Source organism: Helobdella robusta (assembly GCF_000326865.2).
Source record: "Helobdella robusta unplaced genomic scaffold HELROscaffold_4, whole genome shotgun sequence".
Lineage (NCBI taxonomy): Eukaryota > Metazoa > Annelida > Clitellata > Rhynchobdellida > Glossiphoniidae > Helobdella > Helobdella robusta.
The window spans coordinates 2,633,775-2,654,194 of record NW_008704902.1 but is presented as its reverse complement, the minus strand read 5'-3'; the positions used below and the strand labels follow the sequence as shown (position 1 = coordinate 2,654,194).

Sequence of the window (20,420 nt, the reverse complement as noted above, 5' to 3'; positions counted from 1 at the left end):
CCGTGCATCTTAATGATTTTATATTTCTAGATTTTTTCGCATTTTTATGAATTAATTTATTTTTTATTTTCTATGTCAGCATCAGTTTTTTGTTCTTTCAGTTCAGTAAGTTGGTTTTGTTAAAGAAACAGCGAAAGAATAATTTGTAAATGAAATGAAAAAAACTTTAATAAACATGGATGACGCTATGGCGTAATGGTTAAGGTGTCTGCTACTGCTGTTGCAGTGAATAGGTTTGAATACAAGATCTGCTGCGTTGACCATGTGTTTACTTTCACTGCGCGTTTGCTGCTGCTGCCTCTGGAATATACAGAAGAGAGAATTGTAGAAAACAAAGAAGCACATATAGTCGATTGGATCGCATCCCAGAAACACAACATTATAAACGCCAATAATAATGTAAACGTTGATGTCAACATTGATGTTAATTTTAATAAGGGTTGTAGTCCTAGCTCATCTCCTCATTCAATCTCATACCTCTCCATCTCACTCCATTCTATCCTAGTTCATTCCATCTCATTTCAGCCTCTATCATCCTAACTCATCTCATTCCACCCCATTTTGTGCCATTGAATTTCACCTTAATCCATTCAATCCCATCCCATTCCAGTAGAGGACACCAACGAGACATTAGGAAATCTTTCGAGTGCCCTCTTTAATTGTGCAAATCAATACGAATGATGCACGAACACGCGGGCATATGAACAGAGGTTTGCAAATTAGAGGTTTGCTTATAGGAAACATACAAACATCAATGATTGCATGCAGATTGTTTGTATGCATGCATGCATGCATTGTATCTTATATATACATCAGTACGAGTGCATGTCAAAATCATAAACCTACTACAACAAACATTCATTCACTTCATTTCGCGATTCGTATATGAACCTAATCTCTCAGTTTATATATGACGGAATTATCTATAATAAGATGAATATAATTACATCCATGCATTTGCAATGTACGCAGCATACAAAACGCATGTATCCTACATCATTTTGACCAGATTATACATCCGTAAGAGCAAGCAAATGCAGTGGACAGCTTGAAACAAACTAACCATCTATTCAATTCTCCACAAGAATGCTAAAAAGTGAAAATTTGAAATATTAAAGTGAAAAAATATCTCAATATTTTTTCCGAGAGAAATATTTGAAATAAGATTTTTGTAAAATTTATAAAAATAATTTTTCCAATTCGTACAAAAAATTTGGAAATTAATTCTACATCAGCTGAAGCATTTTTTAAAGAAAATTCAATTAAACTTTTTTTGAACGTGAAGATTATTTTGAATGAGTACATTTGGAAATTTAAAACTTTAATCACATCATCACATCACTGTAATATAATTTGAATTTGTGTTATATTATTTATATTATGTTAAACTACACACACACACACACACACACACACAATCACACACACACAATCACACATACACAATCACAACACACACAGACACACAAGTTTTGCCAACAAAGAAAAAGCGTTGCGACAAACAACTGTAGCAGTAACAACAACAACACGTCTACTGAAGAACAATAACATATCCAGCACAATTCATTCGCCTCAGGGTTGTCTACAACTTTGTCCGTTCCTTTAATCTTCATATAATTTTTTCTAATTATCATGTTACCTGTATTTTTTTAAATCATCCCCATTTCTTAAAACATGCGCTGAGTTTATTTCTATCTACAAACTTTCCTCGCTTTTTGACCCGTCACTAACCGAATCAGTAAAATTATGTGAAGACAATATTAAAATAAATAGAGGGATAATTAAAATATGTGAATAGGCAGATGAAATTTGAATGAGAGCGCGAAAAAGTATTATGCAGCCGGAGGTGACATTACAGTGGCAGACAGACGGCCTTCTATTGTTTGATCCTCTTCAACTTGGCCATCTCGTGCCATTAAGTCTCCCTGCCATTCAAATGAAACTCTTTTTTAAATCTTGCCTTAACTTTTCTTTGTTATGCATTTAGATAAAAGCACGCGATGCAGACAGTAGAGAATAATTATCTACAAAATTATAATTATATTCATTTATAAATATAATTTTGTCAATAGAACAAGAGACGAAATGTACAAATAATAATCTTTTCTCTCAAAGTAAACCTAATAGTTCAGTTCTTCTAACAAACACGGCGGCTAATGTTAATATTAATTATTGACAGACACGTCAGTAACTCACTATAACTTCTCATCCTGTCGATATTCCAGAGGCTGATGTTGATTCGCTGGCCAACTTTGGCTTCGAGTAACCATGGCGACGAACTCGATCCACATCCGGTCAGTAAGGTCACGTGATTCGAAATGAACCCTCGCTGTTCTTTCACGTGAAAGGGTTTCATTAGTCTGCATTCGCTTGCGTCACCGCTAATGACTGCGAGATGGTTATGATGATGATGATGATGATGATGATGATGATGATGATGATGATGATGATGATGATGATGATGATGACTGAAATGAAGTGTTGTGATGATGGTTATAATGACGATGAGGATGATGATGATTGCAATGATGGTCATGATAATGATGATGATGGTTGTGATGATGATTGCAATGATCGTTGCAATCGGAACTATTAAAATTTATTTTGATGAAAAAAAACGAGAGAACGATCCAACTAAAGTAGCAACTGGAAATCAAACCACTTTCAGAATTAGTCACCAAACCACCCAACCAACTATTAAAACACTTATGAAGTAGCATCTAACACGTGAAATAATGTTATGCGATAAGTAGTCTTGTATAGATGAATAATTCTTGCAGTCACACTTCATGCTACGGTGCTGCTTACATGCAACTGCTCTTGCCTGTTCAATCTATCATCACCAACTAATTGATTTAATGTCCACAATTATCATCATTATAAGAAAACTATGAAAATTTAATATTCTATATATATATATATATATATATATATATATATATATATATATATATTGTATATAGATAATAATTTGAAAGCTAACAGTCAAACAGTTTTTTTATTTGCTTTAGAAATGGAAACCGCAAACGATCAGACAGATGGCAATAATTAGATTGCATGGCTGGAGAGTTGGTCAATGGTTGCAATCTGTTGTTCGTCACGTCGCATGTCATCAAGTTCATCATATTCATATTTATCGTCATTTTGTCACTGTCATCATCATGCTACATTGTCATTCTTCGCATTTGTCATCATAGACGAGATGAGATCTTCATCGTATCCATATCAGTATGAATAAAACCGTCATTATTAATTAACTGCTGAAACTGCTTGTATTTTTTAACAATTTATCCATTCAAAACCAACAAGTGACAATAATTAATAAAAATAATTTTAATTATGTAAGAACAATTCACTTTATGGAATCAAGTAAAACAAAGCAAGTCTTGTGAAGGTTTATATTGACATATAAAGGTCATTTTTTGATATCTTTGATACCGCAACCCAGACAAACCATCTTCCGAACTCATGTTAAATAGGGATTTAATTTCCCCTGCACGTTTATAGCATTAGTTCATTTGACAAATTTTTATTTACTATAAGCAAAAAAGAAGGTCATTGAATAGAAAACAATGGAGAAGTCAACCCGCCATCCTCATTGCAACCTACCTCCCTCATCATCACGATAATAATAATTAGTGGTCATCATTGTTGCCATCCTCATCATCTTCATCAGCATCATCACCATGCCAACAAGCCATCAACTGACCTTTCCTGCAGGAATATGACGCTTCGAGATAGGACGTCACTTCCTTCAAGCAGGGATTGAATTTGTCGATGTCCGGATTGGGAACGATAATCTTGCATTGTTGCCTGCCTGTTTAGTTGCCACGAAAATATGGAAAAAAATTTTTACGGAAAATTTATCGTCATTATTATTTGCACAGAATACCATTGCTAAAAATGTTTTAAAACTAAAATGATACATTGAGCTTTTTTCTGCTATTTTAAATTGCAAACTTCTAATTTTTATTTATATAACTTTAAATCAGACGACCAGCTCGAGTTTAATTTTTTAAATCTTTTTCCAACTTTCTGCTCTTAGTCATAAACTTACTGCTTTAATGTTTCATTTTATGGTATGGGTAAGCTCGCCATAATTCAAGGTTGCGTTGGCATTCTTATAAACATCTGAATTACATTTTTTCCAGCTTTCATTTGATTCGTTTAACACTGCTTCATTGATTGAAACTTTACATTACAACCTTTTGATGTTCTGCACGCTTATCATGGTTTCAATAAATTCATTTCATAACAAATAAAATGTTTCGTTATATTCGTTATATTTCATTTGCAACTACTGCCGTCATCAAATTAAGTTTCGTCACCAGCGAGATGTCTTCATTTCAATTTCTAACACTGGAACCACCCAACTGCATTCTCTCTATTACAACATTAATTACTGAAAACAAGAGCAGCACTGACGTTTATCTCACGTCAGACCTTCTTACAATTTAAACGGGAAACCTTCATAAAGCAGAAATAATGATTCCAGAGCTAAAACCTTTAAAGCTGATGTTGGAATGTACTTAACTGTGCCAATGATCTTTGCTAGTCGACCTTAAATTCATGCACTATATTTCAATTCCTACATATTTACTTCCATGCACCAATTAGATAGAAACCTGTGCAGACGTGATCCATGTAGTGAATGACGTCGGTGGAACAGCCCAGCTCCCCCATGGCCTGTTTCACACACCTCCCTATCGACATCCTGCCGTACCTGCGTTCAACATTATGTTGCAAGAAATGTGCGAACGTACGTAGTTGTGATTGCTATGGATGCCGTGCTGATGTTACGAGGTCGGCCGAGTGATTGAGTCAAAATTTATTGAAGTGAAATGTTAACAATAGAACAAAATCATCACCAGTTATTAAAATTAAAACGAAAATATTTAGAAGTTTAACAAATGAAAGTATTGAAATAAGAAAATGCAAGGTATCAGAGCCTGGTTTGTTATGGTTTAACTACTAGTAAAAAATAACTCATACAGTTTAAGCAAGGTTAGCAGTATGAGGAAATTGAACAACACGAACAAAACAATCAGCGTGAACAATCTGAAGAACACAAACAATAACAACAGCGTGAACAATGTAAGAACATAAGAACCGAACATGAAGAGCTACCTGGCTGACTCCATCACAACAATCTCATCGGGAAGACATCTCGTCTCAAATGAGTCCCACTTGCAATATTCTTTGGAAACTGCATGCACGATGAATTGGATGGGTGGATGAAACAGATCAATGAATTTGCATTTGATCGAATAAAATTTTTCATAGGAACGTCATTTAACCGACTCAAGATATTTATTCATTGAATTATTTGATAATAATAATAATAATAACTATAATAATAATAATAATAAGTATTATTATTATCATCGTCATCAGAACATCTATAGAATGCCTTTTATAAAGGAACATCCCTCAAAAGGGCTCTCAAAAATTCAATACACAATGTTAATTAAAACAGAACGAAAAATTGAAATAAAAATCTATGTCGTGTTTATCAACAAAATGAATCAATCGAGTGATGTTTCTGTTTTCATTCTTGACTTGGTTGTTGCTTGTCGATCACACGGGTTAATCACTCTTGTTGAATGTCCGATCTCGCACCTTACCTACATACTCCGACCACGAGTTGTCGCTAGTCATCACATCCATATATTTGGCATCTACGCTCAAACGAAAAGAAGTCGTTGGGTGCTAATCATCCTGCCTGACCTCGTCCATCCTCTTCTTGAAAGCATGACATATAAATACATACACATATAATAAACCAAATATATATATATATATATATATATATATATATATGTGTGTGTGTGTGTGTGTTTGTGTATGTGTGTGTAACGACAACAGTACTAACACAACAACATCAACAATCACAACATCATCAACAACCACAACAGCATCAGCAACAACAAAATCAACAACCAGCACAATATTATGGAAATAAAAGCCATAAAAACAGAGTTTGGCTACAATAGTTAGACTTTTTTTGAATAAAAGAACGCAAAAGAGCAGCACAACGTAACAATAAGGACATGAATTATACAACAGCGAATATCCATTTGAAATGAGCCATAAAACGTACGTTATTACGACTTTACAAGTGTTTATGGCTGACCGTGATTTTATTCGGCCGGATGTTTGTAGGCGCTAAACAAAATAATCGAATAATACCGGTCCGCATTGAGCTATCGATACAAATAAAACCGATGCAGTTTGGTTGTTGCGTAGTTGTTGCTGTGTTGATAAACTTTTGTCGCTTGTTGATGTTTGGGCTCGTGCTTAGTATTCTTCAATGAAGATACTGGAAGCTGTTGACGTTAATTAGTAGGTTGGTTTAATGTTGGTGTACGTATGTATACGTCATATAGCTATTTCTTGTTATTGGAATCTTGTTTGCATTCTTTTAATCATTGCAGACCAGTTATTTAATGATAAGTTTGTGTTGGTGTTTTGGCTGGAAATAACTTTGTTTGAGGAGTTGCTGAAGAGTCAGAAGTAAATTTGGCATTTTCAAAACATCAATTTAGTTTATATTGAAAGATATTTGAACGTGCAAGTATGAGCAATTGAGCACCCACAAATATATACGAACACACACACACACACACACACCAACATACTCAAATATACACAAATAAGCACCACACATGCAGGCACTGACGGATAAAAGAAGCCCATAACGAATTTTACATTGGAAGAATGAACAAATGTGTCGGCCTGTCGATGCTGCGTTTCATTGAATTGTCAGACTGACATCAAAAATATCTGAAAATTTCAAAACCTGGATTCAACAGAAGACATTTAAACATGTTTTTGATGGCTTTTTATTGTAAAATTCAGTTTTAATACGCTAATCGTGCTGCAGCAGACTGAACAGTCTTAATTGAAAACACTGAAATTTTGTATTTGTTCTGTAATGACACATCTATGATTGCATAAATGAACCAAATATGCGTCCGATGAATTGATTGTGTGTGCGTCTGTGAATGTATGTATGTTTATTTGTTTGTTTGTGTGTGTGTGTGTGGTTTCGGCGCAAGTTGGTGTGGGTGTGGGTACAATATGATTTGCTTATGCACTGAGGTTCATTTTAAAGAGCGGGGATCGTGAAAATCAATTTTAGGTTCACTTATTTGTTTCTTCATTTGGACACTTAAATAATTAGATATTTTTAAAAATGGAAAATAAATGAATAAAATAATCAAAAGTGGAAAAATAGAAAAATAGCAGAATTATTGAGGAATAAAAGAATGCTTTTCTTTTAAGACGCTCTGTTGCCGAGGAGATAATGAAGTTGTCATTGACGTCTGCTCTCTCTCTACATTCTCCTCAATTATTTGTACTCTGCATGTGCGCACATACCGCACACACACACACAAACACACACACACACATGTATGTGTTTGTACAGAAAACACAATCAACTGAGAGGTATGAAATGAAAGAGAGAAACAGGGGAACAGAAAGAAAATGAGTGAACACAGAATGAAACACGAGGTGAAATTATTGCTGCACGGGTAGTCGAATGTTTTTTTTAACTATGTGACCACAAACTCAGACAAAGATAATTTTTCTTTCAAATTTTTTAATAATGTTTTTTTTTATACCATTTTGAAAGTTTTTATTTTTGTAATAATTTTAAGCAAAATGTCGAAACTCAATATTTCAAGATTATCGTTGATTACCGCCACTCCAAATTTGAAGATTTAAATTGTTCAGCAAGGTGCTTATTGTAGGATAACAATAAAACGGTATATAGAAAGAAATTGAATAATCCCAAGTTATGCTCACGCATAAGCGTGTGTGAGTGCAGTATATACGCACATGCACTCCCACACACACACATACACACACGCGCGCGCGCACAACACACTAAGAGGCAAGGTAACTGAGCTAACTCAAACTTTGCATCCTCTCTTCCCACGTGCATTGAACCATCTGACCTGTGTTTGTGTGTGTGTGTGTGTGTGTGTGTGTGCGTGCGTATGTTGGTATGCTTGTGTGTCTGTGTATTTAGGAAAGTATAGGTATTGTAATATTTAAAATAATAGCAAAATATTATTTAAATATAAAAATTTTAACGGTAAGGATGTGTGTAGTTATGTATTTGTTGATTCATTGAATGTTATTAACACACGAAATTCATGTGCACGCACAATAATTAAACACATGACAACATCATTATAATATGCTCAGAGCTAATGAACATAAAATTCACACGTGAACTTTCCTAGCGCACATGCTGCTTGACCATGTTATACAGGTAAAAGTACTCAGACAATAATTTATGCATAAAACTTATGGCACAAAGAAATGTGCATTCCAATAAAAGATGATGACAATACATCATGTATTGATGCGGGCGCGTGTATCTTCCATACTTATCAATAGTTGAGTTCCCAATACTCAATAAGTTAATGATAGGAAAATGTCCAACTCACTTCACAATTAACGACGCTGTTATTATGTGTCATGTATGCCTAGCCTAACCTTTAACATACAATGTTCTTAAATTATGCGCTTATATAGCTATATGTGTATATATAGGTATATATATATATATATATATATTATGTAGCTATATAATCCGTCATATACAATTATATAGTATATACACATGAAAAGAAGCAAGATTTTGGCCGGGGCTGGGGCCGAACTCCGGTGCATCCTTACATTTTTTAAAAAGTGAACTTCATTCATTATATGCAGCTGTTTGTTTTTGAGCGCGGTCAGGTGTCCTGAGAGTAACTGAAGGTGAATAAATTTTTATATTTTTAATTAATTTCCAGCTCTTCGCATCTCAACCGCCTTCAGAGGGTGAATGTGAATATTCTAGGAAATAATTTTGTGACAGAAAATCACGAAGTCAATTGAATTTTTTATTATTCATTAATCTTCATTCAACTCTTTTTGCCATTTTTATTTGTTTCATGAATCATAATTTTATTCTATAAATAAAAAATGGATATTTCTTCAACTATGAATAAGCCTGCCGAAACGCAAGCCTGACGTTAACAACGATGTTGATTTGATGTGGGCGATTGTTGTATTGATATTGTAATAAATGTTATAACCAGCATGTCGGAGACGGAATCTGTTGGAGTCGGAGTCAGTCGGAGTCAGTCGCCAGAGTATAGAATTTTTTTCAGCCGAATCCCGACTCCGAAAAATATTATTAATTAAAATTTTTTTCCTCAAGTTTTTTTAAAAATTGCGTTATTTAGAAGATGAATATGTGTAGTTATATGCAATCATTTTTCATACTGAAAATAAATTTTAGTAATGTAAATAAAACCACGTAAATTTTTTCAGTAAGTTTTAAAACATGAAAATTAAATAAAAAATGTTTTGTATAATTTCATAAAATATTTGAAAAATTTCACAAATTTTGAGCCGAGTGGCAACGAGTTTTGAGAAAGATATGTTAAAAATAGATCATGAAATGCGATCTAGAATGAAAAATTAAAAATAATCTTCACTCCACTTGGAAGATGATAACGGATGAACGAGTGCTAACATTGTACGTATTCCCATATAACGCGATCATGCGCCTGATAATGGTGATGTTATTTCTTATGTAAAAACGTGATGATGAAGATGCACCCGTAAGAAGAAAGTTTAAACCTATCATTTTTGTGATGCGACAATGGTTGAGGATTTTACTTATTTGTCATTGTTCCTTTGTGTCATTGATCAATATAACGACAAGTTTCATGATCCACAATTACTAAAAGGCATCTTACAAATGTACAATTAAGCCAAGTGTATCCTGTGCGTTTGTTATATTACATACACTCAGACACACACACACACACTCACTCACACACTCACACACACTCACTCACACACACACTCACTCACACACACACTCAGACTCACACGCACACTCAGACTCACACACACACTCAGACTCACACACACACTCAGACTCACACACACATACACGCACACACACATACACGCACACACACACTCGTGTTAGTACGTAAGTACGTGTGCATGCATTGTTTGCCATTTATTGATCACACTTTTCTTCTGCTGGTAAAACAATTCCGTACTTAGAGATAGCCGACCGGCAGCATGACAACTTCGTTATTGTAGTTATTGTATTCGGCGTGATGCGGTTGTTTTTTTATATTATCCAATAGTTTAATTATGTTACTTTTTTGTAAACTCGACATGAAATCTTTACAACATTACACCATACAACATCGCATTACGTCACGTTACCTCATTTTCAACAATACGTCTCATCGACGTGGTTGTGGTAGTAGCTCAGACAGTATGCCTGCTTTGTTTCGAGTAGTTTAACGTTATGGCACGTTGTCCTGGTTCAAATGCTGTCGGTCTAAAACACGTAAGCTGCTACTTGTGTGTATGATGCTGACATCGTACATAGATGTGTGTGTGTGTGTGTGTGTGTGTGTGTGTATCTCTGCGGTGGTTGTGTTGGGAAGTTTGGTATTACAAAAATTTGATGGCGAATATGTTAAAAAGATATTTAAACAGCTTTGCGTTTGTCAGAGCTGCATAACAAAATACAAAATAATCACATTATATTTATTGCAATATCAAATTGTGACATCATTTCAACATCCCATCACGTCCTATCGTGACATCACAACATCACATCATCACATCATTACAGTTCTTTGATATCATCTAGCTAGCATTATATTGCGGCATAACGTCCACACAGACTCTACAGGATTATACTCTCTTATTTTATTTTCACCTTTATTCAGCTACACCACCACCACCAACAACAACAAAAACTACATTAATAACAACATCAACAATGACAACAACAGCATTATTTTGAACGGCATCAACAAAAAATTAATTAGAACATCAACTATCGTATCAGCAACATTGTCAATTACATCAACAGAATTGACAATAACATCAATATTAAAAACAACAACAAAAGCAACGACAACAACAAATCGTCAACAACAACAAAAGCAACAAAACAAAAACAACAACAAAATCAACAATTTTGAAGTTAAATCCAACAAATACTAAAAATACCTCAAACAACAACAAAAATTGCCACCATTAAATGTATCAACTTGACCCAGCAACATCAAACACAACAACAACATCAAACACAACACCAACAACAACATCAACAAAGACACCAACAACAACACCACCACCATCAGTTTCCTGCAGTTGTAACATCCAATTGATTCTGTCAGTGAGTACCTTGCGCAGATTTACACTGCATTATTTTTTATCTGACGTCATTAGAAAACGTCATTATCACGTGATGTTCCTTTTAATGGCATGTGTGAATTTGTCGTCTGGGAAATTGTTTTCTTTGTTTCCATTGTATGACAAGCAAGCAAGCGCCTACAACTTCAAGCTTCACACCACCACCGCTACTTCATTTGTCTCAATGAACAGAGATTTCTTTGTTACAATTTGGTCGGTCGATTTTGTTTGTTCTTACAATGTTTGGTGGCTGTGGCGCTGGTAAAATTAGATACTTGTGGCGGTGGTAGTGATGGTGGTGGTGGTAGTCTTGGTGATGGTTGTTTGTTGTGTGGCTTGGTTGTTTGTTGAAAAAGTTATTTTGAAATCACAAATCCGTCGTTGAGAGCAGATTAAAATGATTATTATCAAAAGAATCTCTTTAAAACAATAGCACGCTTGTACGTACATGTATGTTGAAGTGACGACAGAACCATCAAAATAAGAACAAAACAACATTGATGCAGCAATAGAAAAATATCAACATTCAGTTGTTCAGTTGATCCCAACAACAACAAAATTAACATCAGGAAAAATTGAAACACAACGAAACGACAGAGGTATGCTGTATCGTAGCACGGCACTCCACACAGGTAGGTAGGAAGGTCCTTTCATCAAGAAGGGAGTGCAAACTGGAATGAAACATTCCGTGCGATACCTATGTGGAAAATATTTTAAACACGTTTTGCATTTTAATAATTACAAGCACTTCACTTATGTCAGTTTGGGAAAATTTTGGATTAATTAAAATAAAAATTATTTTAAACAAAATTTTTACAAAAGTTTTACAATAACTACGTGAACCGATGACACGTGGACTTTGGATAAAAAAATATTTTTAGAAATGTCTACTTTATTTATTTAATTACACTCAACTAGTTCAATTTAATTTCATTTAATTAATTTTATTTAATAAATTATATTTAATTATATGTAATCAATTGAATTGAATTCAATTTGATTAATTAAATTTAATTAATTGATTAAATTAAATTGTGTTTAATTAGACCAATTAAACTCAATTCAATTTAGACAGCCACACGATGTCACAGAAGAAATGACACAATGAAAAAAAATTTTTTCCATTCCGATTCAGAAATGCGTCACACAAAAATTAAAAAAAATCTTCAAATTGGAAATACACACACAGCTGAACAAAATTTATCCAAACAAAAGTTTCATTCAAAGGTTTGAATTGTTCCAAAACAAAAGTGTTTTTGAAAAATCTTTCTTGTCTACTTGACTACTTTTTGCGTTGGTGGAATACTTGAGCCTTCAAAAGCCGTCCACACATCCACTCCAATTGTAGCAATTATAGCACTAGTTCTCACACAACTTTGCTTCCCTCAAAACTCTGCTAAAATAATTTTCAAATTTCACAATTGGGGTTATAAGTAATACATATACACACTTCACACACACACATACACACTCACATACACACACAGGCACGCACACAAACGCAAAAACAACTTTTTATTTTTTTATTATTATGTTTAGAAAAACAAAAATATAACGTAAGTAATTGACAGTAATGATTAAAAAAAAGTTGGTACACAGAGCTGTAATAACGTGATGATAATGAATGAAATAGTCGAGAACAATAAAATGATGACGACGATGATAGCGATAACAAAATGGTAATAATGATGATGAGGTGGTAATGATGGTGATGATAATGTCAGAAAGAAAGGAAGAAAGAAAAAACGAAGGAAAAAACACAATGATGCTTTTCCTCTTGACTTTGAATTGACGCACGCAACTACTTAGCGGCTCAAAAATGAACTGAAGTTTGCCAAGTAAAACATCGGAAATGCATTACAAGGTAATTGTGCCGGCACTGTTTGTGATGTGAAGATGAAGAAGAAGATGAAGGAAATGATGATGATGTTGTTGGTGATGATGGTGACGGTAATGGTATTTAGGTCGGTGATGATGATACTGACAATGTTTTTGTTGAAGAGGACGATAGTGACTAATATAACATGATGATGATAATAGTGATAATGAATTTGATGGAGATGATACAGATAATAAATATGAGGATACAAAGAGATAAAAGTAGTATTATGATATAGTATATTTGAATTGCTAACGACAATATGTGACTGAATAAATGTCTACAAAATGTCATTATCATTTATTATTTTTTAGTGTAACATGACGATGTTGATAATGATGACGATGTTGGCGATGTTGATAATGATGATGTTGTTGTTATTGTAGCTGGTGTTGTTTACTGTTGCGTAATTCGACCGAGCGTGAATGAAAAATGATGACAATAATTTCTTAAAATGTAATGACAATCATTATCATTATAGTGGTGTCATCATAACATTATCATTACACTAGTACTACCAACATTCCTATTAATAGTACTAACAATAGTAGAGTCTCCACAATTTACCAGTATCATTTAAGCAGGATATCCTAAATTTAAAAGTATCCTATCAGTTGAGTATCCAAAATTGAGCTGTATCATTACCGCAATAATCATTATGTTATTTTTTTTATCATCATCCAGCATCCATTCCATAATCAATTTTTTTTCTGTCGTACGGTTTTGTTGTTAGATATATGTCAACAGTTATTTCGTCATTCTCATCCCAGCTTACATGTGCCTGGCGACTTGTTTCAACAACAGCCTTCACCTTTCTTGAACAATATGGGCAAACTGACTTCTCCACGAACCAGTCTTCAGCACATCCGCAATCAATTGAATGTCCACACGACATTTCATAAATGAATTTTCCTTCATCATAATCTTCGAAACATACCGGACAACTTGTATTCAAAGAAAATTTCTCTACAAACGGAACAATTAGGACGTCTGTATGAGCACCTTCCTTGAAGCATGTGTCCGTGTGATGGATATCTCCTCCGAAATAGGTCTCTTGGTAGCAACTCCTGTAAAACATATTCTCTCTTGGTAATGTGGAGAAGTACGATATTTGCATCTCCTTGAGATTTTTATAAAGTAGTTCAATAGATATTGATCGAAACTGCTCTGTCCACTTCTTCTTTTTGTGGTTCTTACCTAGGACTACGACGCCGGCTAGATCCACTACATCTTCTGCCAAGAAATTGGCAAAATCTCTTATATCGTTGGCAGAAATATTGTAATCTGCAAAATGTTTTTGTAAAAACTCAACGTACGCATTCCTAGCGTATCCGAACACACGATCTATGAATTCTATAAAATACATTTCAACGGCGTGCGATACTTCCGACCTGAAAAGACTTTTTTCAGTTGAAGTATTCATTTTATCACAATTAATATCTTAACTAATTTCAAAATTACGAACTGAATTAGAATAAAATAAAATAAAAGGAAAATTTGCTTATATATATATATATTCAAACAATTTACAATCTCATTATAAGAAAGATACAATATCACAAAGTGTTACCATAGATAAAATAATGGTTGATTAAATAAAGTTTCTCACATGATCGTAAATTAACTTAGTTGATAGTGGCTTTTTGGTATTTTGACAAAATTATTCTAAATAATCGTGACAGCAACAGACACAGAGACATCAATTACAATACCAACCATAGCTTCACACACAGCAGTTTACAGCTGTCATAGCAGCAGCAACAACATTGTACAATCAGACAAAACTTCAAATCGGATTAACTTCGAATAATAAAAATAAATCGTCAATAACATCTATAATATTAATAGTAGTAGTAGTAGTAATAATAATAATATAAATAATAGTAATATTATAGTACGCACAATAACAAATCGTGTCAAAGTATTATCATCAAACCACGAGACCTCTTACCAAAGCATCGTCATTAAAAATAGCAAAAAAAAAATCGTAGAGTAACAACAAAACATTGGTTGCAATGTGGTGAAGATGACGATGATAATTATGTTATATGACAACCAAAACTGTACCCTGTTGGCTGTTAGTTGTTGTAATCTACGTTTTAATGTATAACTCGGAAATGAATCTTGGTAAAAAATCTCTTTTTTTATCTTTCTACTAAATTTCTTTCAATTCTGGGATTACAACACAAATTTTAGTTTGGTGTGATGATGATCAAATCGTAAGTTTTGGATTATGGCTTAACAGCAACATACATGTTTGTTTCCCCACGGCAAATCACCCGTTCGGTCAAAAAATAATTTATGATAACAAAATTTGTTTAATTTTAAACAATAATAATAAGGATGTAACTCGTTTGTTAATGTTAGTGTCTTGCTGGTTTGTTTTTTAAAAGTTGAATTCGAAGTAATTGAGAAAATTTAAAGAAATGAGTGTGTCAGTCATGCCGTGTCAAATGTTCTTTCAGCTGACAGTTGAGCGTTAAACATTGTTTGATTTCTGCAGACAGGTAACATGACGTGATGGATAGAAAAAAGATTTTAAACTGATTTAACTGATTTTTAAAAATTTTCAACTGAAATATTAAATAGAGTTTCAAAGAGAATCAGTTCTTTTTTGTGCCTGTAACACCAATTTATAATAGATGAATAACACTCATCATCCTTTGTGTATCGGATCATATTTCACGAACAAGCGAAATTTTTTCAGGATAACCACAAATTAAGAAAATATCAAAAAAATAATTTTTGAACTTTTTGAACTTTTATAAATATAGTTTTTTCTTCAGAAAAAGTTCAATTGAGAATTGTTTTACATCCCATTAGTCTCAGCACACATATTTTTCATTGTCTAATTCATCAGAAACAATCTTCATATGTAGGTGACACTCAATATCCTACCTTTTTTAACTTTCAACGTTGCATATGACCTTTGAAATCAAACAGTCCTGTTTTAGCTTTTACAAAATCAACAATTCTCTGAATCTCACTAGCATATACGCGGTAATTACTTAATGATACCTCAAACGAAAAACTGAAAGCTTATACACAAAGTTTATTTGTTTATTTTTTGATGTTCAAACCAACTGTTCGTCTGATGGTTGCCTTCAATTAACAGACTTCCACAGTAACGAAAGTTTCGTTTCTTATGTCGAGCCCAACACAACAGTCATCATTGCATCGTTCATCATCCTGTCCTTTTTTAGCGCGTTCTCATCCAAACTGAATGACCTTGAAATGTATGTGAAGGTGAAAACTAATAACTAAATGATCTTCATAATCTGACATTTCAAAATTTTTCATTGTTTACAAGGATTTTGCGAATGCAAAACTGACAAAAGCGAAACTATAAATAAAATGTTTAGTTCAAATGAATTATATTCCAAGGATATTTTCAACGTAAATTTAAAAGTCTGTCGGACAGGTTACGTAACACAATCTTCAGCCATAATTTATATTTAATTATGCAAACATTATAATCGTAAGATACGCTAAAAAATAGTTTTCAACAAAAGTAAATCTATCCACTAATAAATTAATAAATAAATCAAGAGAGAGAGAGAGAGAGAGAGAGAGAGAGAGAGAGAGAGAGAGAGAACATTAAAGCATTTTATTTGTTTATACAACAAAAAACAAAAGTGGTTAACACGCAATTTGTTGATAATAAATTCATCATTGGCGAATACCATCAGTGGTGGGATATGTAATCGAATACGCTGTGATGGATATTTTTTTGTTTGTTGTGTTGTTGTAAATTTGTGTTATTTTACGTTATTCTTTATTACGTAGCGCTGTAAAAACATGTGGGTGGCTGTTATGTGATGAGATGTGCCAGAGAGAGAGAGAGAGAGAAAGAGAGAGAGGGAGGAGAGAGAGAGTAAGAATAAGAAAGAAAGAGAGAAATATGACTGAAGCAATAACCTCTTATTTATTGACTTATCACCTGTTGCTGCCTATAAATCCCGCTGATAACTCTCCTTATGAAATATTTCATGATTAACATGATGATACTGCTGCTGGTGGTGATGAAGGACGTTGATGAGGACGGTGATGATGACGTTGATGATGATGAAGAATTTGAAATGATATAGCTGATGTAAATGGGAAACCAAATACGACGTTTTTCGCATTATTATCCATTCTACAACAATAACACTGTTGCTCATTATTGTCATCATCATTGTCGTCACCACCTTCATCATCATCGTCATCATCATTACCATCATTATTATTTTAACCGTTGTCTTTATCATCATCACCATCACAATCACCGTGCAACCAACCAACCAACCAGGCAGGCAGCCAGCCAGAATGGATGCATGGATGAATTGAAACGATGGAATTTATTGCATTCAGTTGCCTTCAATCAATCAACTGCTCATAAAACCTGCACACACACTCACATTCACTCGCACACTCACACGCACACACTCTTACACGCACACACACACACAAACATACCACTGACTAGATACTTTGTAATTATGAATATGTAATGATGTTTTCTTAGTCGTGTGAATGTGTAATTGTAGATGTGTTATTGTAAATGTGTTACTGTGAATTCGTAATTATAATAACATTTGTAAATGTGAAAATTTTTAAAATTACCCCATTTCGACTGTTATTAAAGACCCGGAAAATATCAGAATGTTGTACATATGTACGCATGTATGTTTGTATGTGTAAGTATGTGTGTGTGTGTGTGTGTGTGTGTGTGTGTGTGTGTGTGTGTGTGTGTGTGTGTGTGTGTGTGTACGCATATGTGTATGTAATGTATGTTTATGCTTATATCGATCTGTGTTTTTGTGTGCATGCTTGTTTGTTTTTTTGATTGTGTGTGAGTGTGTGTATTCATTCAGGTGTGTATGTGTGTGAGTGTTTGTGTGTTTGTGTGTGTGTGTGGGTGTATTCATTCAGGTGTGTATGTGTTTGTTTGTTTGTGTGTGTATGTATGCATTCATTGAGGAGCAAAGAGAGACAGGCAATCGATCAGAGCATGCAATCCCCACGCTGCAGACAACCATCAAAATTGCTTCTTCAACATTCACACACACAATCAACTTTCTCTCACTTTTTTCCTTTTCCACATTCCTATCCCCCTTCTCCTCTTCATCATCATCCACATCATTAATTTCGTCATGATCATTAATGACATCTGGCTTACTTATATCATAACATTCATCGTGTTATTTCTTTCGTCGTTAAATTTGTTAATAAATAATAATATTATTATAATATAATAATAATAATATTATTATTATTCATTGTTATCTTTACACATTGTCATCATTATCACCATCAACATCGCCATCTTGATTCATCACCATCACCACCACCATCCTATCACCATCATCAACATCATCATTATTATCATCGTCATCATCATCATCGGCATCATCATCATCACAGTTTTTATCATAATCATTCTCCTCATCAGCTTCTATAATCAACAGGGCCGTCATCAATCACCATCATTATTATCTCCCTTTTCCATGTGATACGCCTATATATATATATATATATATATATATATATATATATATATATATATATAGTTTATACATACTATATATATATATATATATATAATAAATATACTATTCAAATTATATATTATTATACTATATATATATATATATATGTACGTAAATATCATCGGCATCATCGTACATACATGGTACGATGTCGCGAGCGGTTTGCATTAACGAGTTATTGTGTTATTTATTTAATAATTCTGACAAAATTGACGATGCGGAATTCATTTACGAAATAATGGATTTCTACAATTGTGAAGATATTAGAATAGCAAAAAAAATACTTACCAGCGATCTAGATGCGTTAAATCTAGAAAAAGATGATAAAATAAAGCCAAACAGTTCTGGAAACTCTAAAAAGGACAAGGTTAGTGATTTAATACTAACAATAAAAACAATTCTGAGCAACAAAATTGAAAGCAAATTGCCTCAGTATGCTGCTCTCAACCTTTTTAAAATTCCAAGCTCAAAAAAAGCTAAATTTGAGTCTATTCTTGACGAAAAGTTAAAAAAATTAGAAGAACTATTTATTGAAGAAAGAAACATCTTCCGAGAAATAGTAAATGATGCGGCTATTAACAATAGCCCAAAAGTAGAAAGAAAGCAGCAATCTGATTGCAAGACCGAACGAGCAGCAATCTGACTGGTCAGAGATTGTAAAACGTAAAATTAAAAAGAGCTCAAATGTTCAACACGTGGCGAATGTTCAACACGTGGCGAATGTTCAACACGTGGCGAATGTTCAACACGTGGCGAACATCAAAATGTTGAAAACAAAGAAAAAAACACACAACACTAACATAGCAAATATGAAAACAGTTATAGGCACCCAAACTGATAAACAAACAAATTTGAAAGCGATGAAACCTTCGCCAAAAAGAAAAGTTTTTTACGTTGGTCGATTGGACCAACAATGCACTGCAAAAGAGTTAAGCGAACACATAAATGGATTGAAAATTGAGGTGCTTGGTTGCTCAGCAATCATAAACTCAACTTTTAATCGCCGCTCAAAGCAAGCTACAACATCGATCAACACACAAAACACGAACTCTGACAAAATCGATGTTCAACAGACAAGCGCTGCATTCAGAGTTTGTATTTATGAAACAAACTCAGCTGAGTTCATGAATGCAGAAAACTGGCCAGACCAAATCATCGTCCGCGAATGGTGTTTCAACGATCCGTCGGCAAATGTTGTCAATGACCTGTCGGCAAATGTTGTTTCAACTAAAAATAGCAATGAATAAAAACTTCATAGAAGAGAATCTCGAAGAATCAAAATATTACACTGTAAAAGAATTATCTAACATAATAAAATTGAAGAATAAAATGAAAAACAATCACCTACCAATCATTCATCTGAATGCTCGAAGTTTGTTTCATAAATTATTAAATCTAGAAATCTTCTTAAAACAATTCGACGACTTTTTCAAAATTATAGTAATATCAGAAACGTGGTTGAACAATGAAACAGTTGATTTAATTAAGTTAAATAATTACAATTTTGTATATAAAAATAGAAAAAGCAAACGAGGCGGAGGTGTTGGTGTGTTCATAAAGCATGACATCAAATATGTTGTAAATGATAACAGTGCATTTGATGATGAAAATGTCGACGTTCTCTGTGTGGACATTGAATCGGGGCATGCTTCACCTAGGGGTGTGCTAAAAGTTATCGCGATATACCGCCCACCCAATTATAAATTTGAGCCTTTTTTAATAAAATCAATTTGATTTTACACGCCATCAAATCCGCCGACAAAACTGTTATAGTG

The 20,420-nt window shown here is 33.6% G+C and overlaps 3 protein-coding genes across 3 annotated transcripts in view; 1 reads left to right on the top strand and 2 right to left on the bottom strand.

The window, feature by feature from the left end:
* Nucleotides 1–541: 541 nt before the first annotated feature.
* HELRODRAFT_162310 (hypothetical protein) lies at nucleotides 542–6,526 on the bottom strand (the record flags this gene model as incomplete). The annotated part of the gene is made up of 7 exons (XM_009024552.1): nucleotides 542–651; nucleotides 2,197–2,388; nucleotides 3,455–3,493; nucleotides 3,710–3,817; nucleotides 4,626–4,723; nucleotides 5,128–5,206; nucleotides 6,484–6,526. 7 exons carry the CDS (start codon nucleotides 6,524–6,526, stop codon nucleotides 542–544), a joined length of 669 nt encoding a protein of 222 aa, XP_009022800.1.
* A 7,264-nt stretch (nucleotides 6,527–13,790) lies between these two features.
* On the bottom strand, nucleotides 13,791–14,537 carry HELRODRAFT_162309 (hypothetical protein; the record flags this gene model as incomplete). The annotated part of the gene is made up of 1 exon (XM_009024551.1): nucleotides 13,791–14,537. The coding sequence occupies one exon, from the start codon at nucleotides 14,535–14,537 to the stop codon at nucleotides 13,791–13,793; it is 747 nt and encodes a 248-aa protein (XP_009022799.1).
* A 4,256-nt stretch (nucleotides 14,538–18,793) lies between these two features.
* HELRODRAFT_162308 (hypothetical protein) overlaps nucleotides 18,794–20,420 on the top strand; it is a gene marked incomplete at both ends in the record, with an annotated part of 4,220 nt that continues 2,593 nt past the window's right edge. The window contains 3 exons of the mRNA XM_009024550.1: nucleotides 18,794–19,237; nucleotides 19,719–19,852; nucleotides 20,166–20,305. Of these exons, the coding sequence (XP_009022798.1) occupies nucleotides 18,794–19,237; nucleotides 19,719–19,852; nucleotides 20,166–20,305 (718 nt within the window). The remainder of the gene's footprint in view (nucleotides 19,238–19,718; nucleotides 19,853–20,165; nucleotides 20,306–20,420) is intronic.